The sequence below is a fragment of the Salvia miltiorrhiza genome, chromosome 8, assembly GCF_028751815.1.
Source record: "Salvia miltiorrhiza cultivar Shanhuang (shh) chromosome 8, IMPLAD_Smil_shh, whole genome shotgun sequence".
NCBI lineage: Eukaryota > Viridiplantae > Streptophyta > Magnoliopsida > Lamiales > Lamiaceae > Salvia > Salvia miltiorrhiza.
In genome coordinates, this window is record NC_080394.1 from 37032093 (window position 1) to 37044435 (window position 12343).

General features: G+C 38.5%; 1 protein-coding gene across 3 annotated transcripts; it reads left to right on the forward strand.

The window, feature by feature from the left end:
* The first annotated feature begins 8189 nt into the window (after positions 1 to 8189).
* On the forward strand, positions 8190 to 11185 carry LOC130996584 (uncharacterized). Of its 3 annotated transcripts, none has more exons than XR_009092683.1 (6): positions 8190 to 8428; positions 8780 to 8837; positions 8956 to 9515; positions 9612 to 9837; positions 9953 to 10407; positions 10544 to 11185. XR_009092683.1 is itself a non-coding variant. In XM_057921877.1 (6 exons), exons 3-6 carry the CDS (start codon positions 9144 to 9146, stop codon positions 10603 to 10605), a joined length of 804 nt encoding a protein of 267 aa, XP_057777860.1. In that variant the 5' UTR covers positions 8190 to 8428; positions 8780 to 8837; positions 8956 to 9143; the 3' UTR covers positions 10606 to 11185. The 3 variants fall into 3 exon arrangements, 1 of the variants encoding a protein (XP_057777860.1); XR_009092684.1 differs by having other exon boundaries at positions 9427 to 9515; XM_057921877.1 differs by having other exon boundaries at positions 9953 to 10096.
* The last annotated feature ends 1158 nt before the right edge of the window (positions 11186 to 12343 follow it).

Below are 12343 nucleotides of genomic sequence, written 5' to 3' on the forward strand. Positions count from 1 at the left end.
TTGGTTATTATTAATTTGCCATACAACGATTAATTCCTAACATGCTCCTATGAATTTAACAGCTGCACATAGGTGTTAGGAAAAACTTACTTGAGAATCGGATGCACAGATGGTTGATAATCGCGTCGAATGATTCAGACTCCAGCTCTGATCTTCTCGACTGTATCCCGCTCAATTCCCAACGTTGGATGGACAACGAGCTATGAGAACTCCCAAGACAGAATGGCACCTCACGTTTTTCTGCGCCTCCCTCTGCTCTCAAACCCTAATATTTTATCAGTGTGTTTTCCTGAGAGCTGACAGCTGTATTTAATAATACAGAAAAGAGGGAGGAGGCGCCAATTAAGTGCTAGGGCCGAAAATCTGTCTTCTTGGGCTAGGAGACATTGGGCCAGCCCAGGGACCAGATACAAGGAATAAAGATGGGCCTCAAATAAATTAATTCATCCATGGTCAGCCCAGACCATAATTAATTTATAAATATCAGTTCATTCCACTAGAGAACCGATACTGACTTACCCCTTTATTGCCGGTGATGAGTCGGGGCTTGTATTTAGACTTATTAAATCTCCGTATTTAAAATATCCGACATCCATTAATTAATTAAAGCTCTGACAGCTTAAATTAATTAATCTCTTAATAATTCCTTAAGCAGTACCACTCAAACTTTATTATTACGCCTGAACTTAATCAACCTGCAGGGTTTAGCGTAATAAACCTTATTGAGCTCCTTAAGGGGATGTCATTATCCTATACCGGATACGGGTACTAATACAGATAATCAAATATCATATATTAACCGCTATCACCCAAGATACAGAGTACTCGAGTTAGTATTTAACTCTCGCCCATAGTAAGTCAAAGTGATATACGAATTAACATATATATCTGAATACTTATTAGTATTAAGATTTATGAGTCACCGAGATCTTGATTCTTCACTTAAGTCAGATAGAAGAATACATCTCAACTGTTGGTCCTATCAATACGTAATGACGTACCAGTATAGACAAGTAGCCAAGACAAACTACTTCCATCTATACTGCAGCCTAAACCAATAACTTGTCCTAGAGTTATTTCGGCCGTGACCATATTATATCTCTTAAGGTTATCCAATTATATGGTCTTCTGTGATCTACAACACACCATATAATCTACTTATACAGAGATAAAGAACATACATATGCAATCATGAACACAATCAGATAGGAGATAAGAATAGTGAATAACAGGAATCATTGTATACAAGCATAAAGTTCTTGCTTTCAGTATACAAATCCAACAGATCAACCCATCGAGTCAACTAACAAGTGTACACAATTCTCAAACAACGTATTAGGTCATAAGAGAACCTCAATTGATTAACTGCGCGAGCCTTAAACATGGTAGAGTGCACAAAAATATTTATTGGATAAACAGTTTGTATTTCATGAAACATTTAAGCTCATTAGCTCAATCATACATTTGGAAAATAAGCCCACCTGTATAGGCAAAGCCTGTCGTTTAACCTTATCTCTGAATCGGAATAGCAGTGTTAATCCTCCTGATGCTCAAAGCCTACAAGAAATCTATTCTTAATAGGTCTCTTAAATCTAACTCAAGTCATGGTGAAGCGCTTAATATTCTATGATTCACTTAGCCGGGTTTTCAAAATTTAATGAATAAATAATTGAAAACATTTCTCTTGAGTTAAGAACACCAACAATATTCTTACTCATCTTTCTTTAATAATTGGAATTATAAATAAGACCAATTAAATCATAATACTCTTATTGCAAAATATAATGCAATTTCATGTCATGCTTGGCATATAGTAATTACTTAAAATATGCACATAATAATAATTTAATATTATTATGAAAATTAAAATAATTAATCAAACTTATCAAGTCTAATTAATTAAAATAGTGCAGTCCATTTAAAAAAAAGAAGCTGCACAGCCCAATTGAATAAATTAATAAAGGCCCAGATCTGAAAGTTAAATCAAGGAAAATCGGCCCAACTGAGAAGCCCAACTCCCCAACTCCAAACCTAGCCCAACACTAAAGCCCAACCACTTCCCTTCTTCTCTGTATCAGTCACGCTCCCCCCCTCATCAGTCGCCTCTCTCTCTCAAATTCTCAACTGCTCGAAATACGCCCCCCTCTCTCTCAGCCATCAGTCAGCCAACTCCCGCCGCCGCAGCTCCCTCCGGCGAGGCAGCCGTCGACCGGCCTCCTTCCTTGGCAACGACGATAGGTACCGCCGCTGCCTCCCTCCGTTCTCACTCTCAGTCCGCTCCCGGCGACTGCAGCAGCAAGGCCGCCGCCGACCGCGACTCCCTCACTCTCCCTCCGTCCGTGGCCGGACGACAGCGGCAGGGCCGCCGCACCCTGGCCTCCCTCTGCTCTCTCTCAAACCTCCCGGCGACAGCAACTTGTGGCCGCCGCCGTTCTCCCCTCTGTTCACCGAACCCGGCGGAAACAGCCTCTGTTCTCCCTCTCCCCCTTGGCGACGACGGACGCCGCCGCCTCCCTCGATCTCTCTCTTCGGCGACAGCAACCAGGGCTGCCGCCGTCGACTACACACCCTCAGTTTTCCCGACTCAAACTCTCCAAAAATTCAGATCGACAGCAACAATCAAAACTCAAGACTCCATTTTCCCTTTCTTTTTCTTTTATAAAACATGCTTTGATGTATGTACATATAAATATATACAGATCCTTTATACATATCTACATTTGTGTAAAAGCTTGTTTGTGAATGTATGTATGCTTGTGAATATCTGTTGGGTTGCTGTAAGATTTCATGTATTGCTCATGTCTGTGAAATGGAAGAAGCAGAGTTCAAAAGATGAAACCTTGTGATGATTGCGCTGAGGAGGAGCTCACTGAATTTGGGGTGTGTGGTCTGAAAATGTGCAGCTGTTAAGGCTCTGAAATCTCCAGTTCGTTCCCCTTTCTTTTGGAAGAGAGGACTTTGTGAATTGAGAAGTATTTGTGTGAAGATGGAAGCATGAAAGTTGGGCTGCACTATAGTCTTGAGTTGGCAGAGAAAGCGTGGCTCAAGGTTGCAGTTAGTAGCATAGCATAGGGTGGCTGATGGGAGAGGTGAGTAGCATAACATAGGGTGGCTGATGGGAGAGGTGAGTGTAAGTGAGTTGAGTGAGGATTTGACATATAAAATCCCTCAGGATAAAATTGTCGAAACTGTAGAAATTCTTCAGGGTTGGCTAATTAAAACTCGTGAAAATGCTTGAATGCTAAATTAAATAAATATGCAATGTATAAAAATTTAATAACTAAATTTACAAATATTTTTGTAAATCATTTTTGTTGGAATTTAAAATAAATTCTTTTTCTCGATCCGGCGTGAATCATCTTAAATCTAAGTTCAAAATTATTCTAAACTTAGCTCGAGGAAACGGGGTATTACAGATAGGACAATTGAAATTGAAAACCCCACAGATCCATGAAACGCAAAGAGTAGATAGATGAAGTTGGCACTTGCTTTAATGTCAAAGTTGAACCGAAACAAACAAAGCCCACTGCGCACCCTTTAATTTAAAAAAACTATCCTATGTGGTACCTAAGTAACTAAATCAATTTAAAGTAGTGTTTTCTAGGGCCCTATACCTTAAAGTGAACAAATTAAAAGTACTTCATGTATTGTCAAATTGATATGCCTTTAAGTGAGGATTCTTTGTGCTGTTATCTTTCTCTTACATGTTAGTTAGAGATGCTCCTAATATTCAGATAGGAAAACTATCATAAATTGACTTATCATAGGACTAAGTACACCAAACTCAGACGATCAATCACACAGCATTTCTTCTCTTATCTAATAGCTACTCACTCAAAAACCTGAAGAATATGATTATAGAAACAGATAAATCAAATATAAGTTTATAAATATCACTCCATAACCTAAAGAAGACGAGTATAGCAACAGATAAATCAATTATAAGTCTATAGATAGCACTCCAAAAACAAACAAACAATACGTGAACACGCAGTTGGTTTAGGAAACACACAAACAATATACATACACTTAACGGAACATACAATCTTAAAAGATTCACCCGAACCCAAGAAAATTAAAAATCAAACTAAAGAAGCAAGCAACTCTAAAATGGATTAACTTTTAACTTTTCAATTTATCTGTATTAAAAATGAATGGTGCAGTAAGAATAAAACTAACCGAAAACTGAATTGTTTGTCTAGGCATTGACGAACAACTGTTTTCCTCTCGTCGGCGTCTGTAGCTTGAGTGGCTTAGAGTGGGGTCTGTGGTAGACGGCGTAGGTGAATATTTTGCAAACATCATGAATATGTAGTTGTTGTGGCATGGGGGCAAGAGATGTTGATAAATTACGCAGCCATGGATGAAGCACCTCCCAAATTTGCGTCATCATCGATATTGAGAGAAATTGAGTAAATCTCGCAATGTAAACGTTCATCAATCGATATTGAGAGAAAGATTGACTAAATCGTAGCATAGAATGGAGGTTACAGAATGGAAACGGTGATTGATTGATATTTAGGGAGAAATCGTCGGTTACAAAATAGAATAGAGGTAGGTTACAGTACATAAATTAAATAATTGTGAGAAGATAACAGAATTGAGGTAGATTAAGAGAGACTACGAAAGACTTCGTAGAATTCAAAGAAAAGAAAATAAAAATTTTGAAACTCCAGATCAGATTTGCAACATCCAGAAAGTAAAACTCAAGTTATAACTCATTGAAATAATAAAATAACAAAAGCAAAAGAACTAAAAAGAAAACACAAACAACATATGGGTAAATTAACAAAAAATAAAAACACCACGTTAGTAGATTCATTGAATAAATAGAAGAGCACACATATTTTATCGTTGGTACTATATATTCAATCTGTGACATTCAATCGAAAAAGAAAAAAAGCAAAAACTAACTTGAAACGGAAAAGGTCAGCGAATGGCTATTTTTATCTCGTCGGCGTCGGCGTCCAAACTTATTTGGCTTAAGGGGAAATCAGGGAGGAAATTAACAACATGGAGAAAATCAAGTACCTGCAGCCAAAACTGCTACATCACAAACTGATTCGTGAATCAGTAGATGGACAGGGCGAGGGAGATTGTTTCTAATCGACGAATTTGAATGATGAGATCAAAGGCGAGGGAAATCTCTGAGCTTCGTGAGATCTGCTGACATTGGAATTTGAATGCAGATTGATTCGTGAATCTGTAGATAAACAAGGCGTGGAAAATTTATGCGCTTCAAAAGATTGGATAATTAATGCTGAATTAAAGATTCGTGAGTGATTGTTTCAGTGATTGACGAATTGCGTGGGTGATTCATGAATGTGTGGCTATAGTTTCGGTGATTGAAGGAGATGAGGGCGAGAGAAAACAATTGTTGAATTTGAAGGCAGAAAGTGTAGAATTGAGAGAGGTGAAAATCTTGAATTGTGAGAGCGCCACGTAGGATAGAGAATTGTTGTGGGCTCTCGAAAATGTATTCCATTATATAATTGATAGATATCTAGAGATTTAATGGATTGACAATCTTTTAATCACAATTAACAAAATATCTAGAGGTTTAATTGATTGGTTGGGCTCAATGGGCTTCATCAAATAAGGCTTCTTGAAAAGTGGCCCTTCATAGATTTGATGTTGAAAGCCCAACACATATGAGTAATTAAAGTCAAACATAAACTTCAATTTAAATTTTATAAAAATCAGTACTAAATGTAGAATATTTCACATATTCACATACTCATATTAAATTAATATGCAATGCACAATTTTTTTTAAATAACTTAAATATTTACAAAAGTATTTTTATAAATTAATTTATTGGAATTAAAATAAATTCGTTCTTCATTTTTCGGCTTGAATCATCTTAATTTTAAGTTCAAAAATTACTCAAACTTAGTAAGAAAAGAACAGGGTATTACAGCAACTCGACATATCTATCAAAGTAAGTGAGTTAAGAAAACCACTGTAAGAGAACTGGTACGATTCGGTTCTTACCACGATCATTCTGGAGAGGTAACTCTACACTTTTGATTATATCATATATACGACATACATATACATAGTTATCTACATTTTCCTCATAATATTCAGCTTTTATTTTTAATATAGATACGCGCGGGTCTATACATTCAGCTTCATTTAGACATGACCAAATTAATCGAAACCGGAAACTGAACCAAAAAATCGGATCGCTCGGAACGGTTCTGGAATCGAAATCGAAACCGTGGTGAACCGGTTCACTTTCGGTTCCCAAAAGATGAAATCGACAGTTCTTGATTTGGAATCGTAACCGAACCAGAGAACCATAAACTGTGACGGAACTGCATCTAGAACCGCATAGAATCGAAATCGACGGTTCCCGCGGTTCGAACCGGGAATCGTCCTAGAAAATGAGAGAATCGAGAATCGCCTCAGTTTTCGTACGCTGCAGCTTTTCCTAGTGTCCTACTTTGTGCAATTTTTTGCAGCTTTTCAATGTGTGCAGAGATTTGATTCCCCACCTATTCCCTACTTTGGTTTTGCTGCAATGTAAAATTTGAATTTCAAAATTTAAAACATTCCCCACATTTTCACCTCATTTCTTCCTATAAATACCCCACTCAATCCTCACCATTTCTCACACCAATCTCATCTCTCTACTACTATTTCTCTAAACATTCTAGTTCTACTACTCTTTCTATAAACATTCTATACTTCTTGCGTTCTTGTTATTCTTGCTCTATTTATATTTTTCTTCTTCTATTATCATCCCTATCCTCACTACAAATGGCTTCTTCCGGTTCCAGCTCCGGCTCTCGTTGTAATGATAGGGGCAAAAGCCCTATTGATTACGATGCTACCATTGAAAATAGACCATGAGGCCCTCGTCATCAACGTGAACAAATGGAGGAGGAACAAATCCAAGTCGATGTGGCCATGGCAGCATGCCTTGCTTAACAAATGCAAGATGACGATGAAGAAATTCCATCCACGTACCAAGAAGGCGATGTCGATGCAATTGATTTGGAGGATGAGATAGACGAGTTTGAAGATGGTGGCATTGGAGCGGACCATCGGTCTCAACGGTCGACGGCGGGAAAGAAGGAACGAACTCCGTGTTCCAACGTCTTCACGGTGTACTTCAAAAAAGTACAAGTTGTTGATCCCGATAGCAGCAAAACAATCACGAAGGCCGTTTGTAATCTTTGTGGCAAAGCCTATATTTTCAACGTGGGGAAACGACTATGGTACCTATAACAAGCACATTAAAAATGTGCATCCTCCCAACAAAGGCGAAGGTAGACAAACACAACTTACCTCCACCCTTGACGAGAAAGGTATGCCCGAAATCTCTCTTTTTAAGTTTAATGATATTGTAGCTAGGGAAGTGATGGCTAGATTTGTTAGTACGAAATCTCTTGCTTTTCAATTTGTCGATAGCATGCGTTTTGAAAATTCTATGAAATTAACGTATAATCCTTGTGCTAAAAGAATATCACGTACAACTATGACTAGGGCCATAGTTAAACTAGCTAAGATATAAAATCCAACTACCAAATATTTTGACTAGTTTACCACATAGAGTTTATGTTTGCTCCGATATTTGGACATATGCATTTCAACATAATTCTTATATGGGTATGATTTTTCATTGCGTTGATTTGCGATGAAATTTGAACAAACATGTTAGATGTTTCAAAAATATTAATTGTGCTCATACTGCCGAAAATATTATTTCTTGTTATCTTAAAATTTTTGCAAGTTAAATATTTTAGCCTGATTTGGGCAAGATAATTTAAGCATGAACACTTAAACTCGTGAGGTCTAATTGATCTTAATAACTACATGAATATGTTCCCGATACACTAGATTTGATTCAAACGGTCTGGACAGCTTGATTAATCAACTGATCACTAAGGGTGCGTTCTCTTTGGTTGTAAATTTATCATGAGAACTTAAGGGATAACCAAAATTTTACCCTTTAAATCCTTCCTTTCTTTTCCCTCATTTCCTACTTAACCCTTACTCATTCCTCATTTTCACTACAAAGGAGGAGGGATAATATTATCACACCATTTTTGGAGGGATAATATTATCCCTTATTTATAGTGTAAGGGCGTGTGTGGTGCGCTATATTATGTCAACATAGCAAAGGTATCAGCATTAATACAAGTGTTTGGTGTCTTTTTTACTCATTCCACGAAGCCCTGAGAAAAGCCCAAGCCCGGTCAAAATTCACTGTTTCACATGTAATACTCATCGGTGCCCCCCCTTCCGATACGGTTCGGAAATCAAAAGTGAATTTCAAAATTGCCTCAATTACCCTTTCAATTTTTCATTCAAATCTTCCAAAAGAAATTCAAGCGCCCATTCTTCGTCTGCCTCGGCTGAAAATCGCGTAACCTAGCGAATAGCGAAGAAGGGTCACCCGGCGACCGTTGCAGCGAAGGTAAGAATCAATGCCGCTGCATGGATGATATTATGATTTCTTTTCATTGACTGCGTTAATTTCCTGTAACGGATGAAGATATTTCGAATTTCACCATGGTTTCCCCAAATTAAATTTCTGAAAGGGGTCGAATTTTCATTTTCCTAGCATTTTTCGTTATTTGTTATGAAGAATCTGCTAAGGTTCGGATGTGCATTTTCCTACCCCGACTTGTTTCCATTTTTTCATCACCGCCTACTCTTTGCATGTGATATTTTAATTCAAAGATTGGTTCTACGGATTGTGTTATTTTGTTGTTGCTAATTTTACACCAAACCCTTTATAACCCTCTGCAATATCTCATTTGTGTAGCTGGTTTCCTTCGCTCTTGGACAAAGGATAATTGTTGCCAATAAAGCAGGCTCCAGAGGTATTCATCTGAATCTTACTGACACGAGATTGTGCTCCTCAGTTTTTTGAAGTTTTTTTTCCCATGGTTTGTTGGTGTGTGAAATATTGTGGGTTATGTTTGGTCTAATGCATTGCAGATTCGGATACTCATTGCTATGTTTTATATAATGTCGGGGGAGGGCGCATTCGCGAAACTGAAATTCTCTATATGTTATTGCAAGAAGTGTTGCAGCAACAATTGATTCAAATAGCTATCGTTGTTGTGTATGTAAATAAATTAATGTAAAAAAAAAGGAAGACTGTAGGTACAGCTGCTAGATATGAAATGATAACTCGAATCCCGGATCAGGTGAAGCACTTAGGGAGGCTAATTAGTGCTAACGATATAGATTGTATCGTAAACCTCCGTATGGACCGTAATGCTTTCGGTCGGCTGTGTCAAATACTCAGGGATATGGGGGGATTAGTCAATGGTCGCCACGTTAGTGTGGAAGAACAAGTTGTTATGTTCGTCTCGGTCCTAGCCCATCACAAAAAGAACAGAATAGTAGGATTTGATTTTTGGCGGTCTGGACAAACAATATTACATTATGTCCATGTGGTATTAGGTGCCATTTTGCGATTACATGAGACATTTTTAGCCAAACCAGATGTTGTCACGGATGATTGCACAGACTCTAGGTGGCAATGGTTCAAGGTACCTAATAGATAATAATATAATTTTAAGATAGCATTACAAATTATTTGTTGTTCCCTTTGATGCAATGCTTAAGGTGTTTTCTATTGTGTTTAGGGATGTTTAGGCGCTTTAGATGGCACATACGTCAATGTCTTGGTTAGCAATACAGACAAACCGAGATATAGGACTCGGAAAGGTGAAATCTCCACTAATGTGTTAGCTGTTTGTGATCGAAAATTGCAATTTGTGTATGCTCTGTGTGGGTGGGAAGGATCTGCCTCAGACTGTAGGATACTGCGGGACTCATTAACCAGGCCCCATGGCCTCAAAGTGCCCAAGGGTATATCACATTTTGCTATCCAATTGGTTATATAATTATGCAATTTCTGCTCAACTTGTCTATAGATATGGCCTGACTAATTCCCCCTTGTTTGTTTTCATTGAAATATGTCTAGGTAAATATTATTTGTGTGATAATGGGTATGCAAATAGCGATGGCTTCCTCACCCCTTTCAAAGGAGTTCGATATCACTTGAAAGAGTGGGGCCCTTTGGCTGGAAGACCTCAAAATAAGGAGGAGCTATTCAATCTTCGACATAGTAAGGCTCGTAATGTAATCGAGAGAGCTTTTGGGATCATGAAGATGCGATGGGGAATTCTCAGATCCACTACATCCCATAAAAATACAAAATAGATTAATTATGGCATGCTTTTTATTGCATAATTTCATTCGTAAGGAGATGTCAATTGACCAGTTGAACAACAATTTGATGAGCTGCATGAGATGAATGGTGGTGTGGAAGCTGAACATGATGACTTCGTTGATACAATCGAGGCTTCCCCTGTTTGGAATGCCAAGAGAGAAGCATTAGCTGCAGAAATGTGGCAACAATATTTAAATTTTGTCTAGGTGAATCGAAGCAAAAAAAATTTCAGCTTTGGCAGTATAGTTCTGTTTTATTTAATGAACTATGGATTTGATTGAGTTATTTTTTCTATTTTCATATTGTGGTTAATGTTCTAAGATATGTTATTTGCCTTAACAGGATGGCTTGTACGTCAGAGGGATCAACGACCACCCCAATCTGTAGCTGTCGGCGATATATGATGCGTCTAGCTTGTGCAGGTCCCACATCTATGAATCCGGGACGCTATTATTATAAATGCACCAGCGGTGTACCTCATAACAAAGATTTTATGTGGTGGGATGAGTACCACGGATCAATGACCACGAGAGCGTCATCTGCAGCCTTCAATCCAACATAAGCAATTGTCAATCGTCTACCACAACAGGACAGAATCTCCACTAGTTTAGTCGCAGGTTCAGAGCTGGTTGACGGTCGCGGTGGATTTCATTCACCGCGTGGATACCTGGAGTTCCACAAAGCAATATTGTTGATGTTTCTTGGTGTGTTGGTCGTCGGTATCTTGATTGGTCTGTTTATGTAGGTGGTGGTTAGTTGTGCCTCTGATTGTAATCAAAGATTTTATGTGGTACTAGTTACAACTTATTTTGCTTTTGTGTTTTAATGAGACATCAGAACTCTATGTTAGACTTGGTTAGTTGTGCCTCTGATTGTAAAATATATTCTCACAACTCTACTTTGTGTTGCTGCATGTTTGTGGCTTAATGCGCGTGTAGATGCTATGTTATTTGACATCTATTAAATTTAAGTTAGCATGTATTAATATTCTCTATTTTCTAGCAACAAGATGTTGGTGGGTCTATTTTGTGGATTAATTGAGATGTTAGTTTCATATTTTGTTAGGTAGAATCAAGATTCTTGTATTTAGTTATCCCTCGTGCTATTGGGTGAGTCAATTCACATAATTCAATTTGCCATCATTTGCCTCGAAAACTCTGGAAATTAGATGCAGCCATTTTTCCATATTTACTTCACTAATTCAATGGAAAAGACTTGTAACCTCCCTCTCAACCCACCATCTACCGCATTTAATTCTTTTAATTCCTAGCACAAATGAAAACTATTAGCCACAACTATAAATGCTACTCCACCATCTTCCATTTCCAGATCATAATCTTCAACCTTCCATTGAATGCAAACTCTGCTACCCTTCTCTCAAAATGCCATTTTCCCACGTTGCAGATAAAAAATGGTTCCTTTATACAGAGCCATGGGATGCCAAAAAGGATATGCTACTCATCATCACCTTGCTCGCTAAGAAGGAAGCCTGCAAGCCACTCTTGCCACATGAATCGTTCTATGCCAGATGCTGCGCAATGGATGCCTTGAACAACACATACAAGGCAGGCTTCCGCGTGATCGACATAGATAATCGGCTGGCGTTCCTTCGGAAGCGCTATCTATGCTTCAAGGAGCTTCTGAAGAAGCCTGGTACGGACTGGGACCTCACCAAGAACATCGTCCACGCTGCTGATGACTTGTGGGTGCAGCTCTTTGAGGTATATTTACATAAGCTTCCTTAGCGAAAAATGTTTTAGTTGTTACTTTCTGTGCTCACCTCCAATTATTGGTATGTTCTGTATTATCACCTTAGGAAAAGATATTCTATCAAGCTTACCATCACCGCGGGGAACCTGAGTTCTATAAACTTGCTACGTTGTTCGGAGCCAATGACGTAAAGAAGGAACCTTCTCACACTATGGTTATCATCGAGGATTCGCCTCAAGACAAAGAGAAGGACTGGTCTAGTTTCTTCGACATATCCTCTTCTGATGATGAAGTTACCTCTCCCATTATGAAAGTTACCTCCCCCATTACGAAAGCTACAGCTGTACGTAAACTCTGCTACGACGATGCACGTTCCAGCACAACTCCTGTGCTCACAGACTACCCAACACACGCGAACGCCCCATGGCTGTT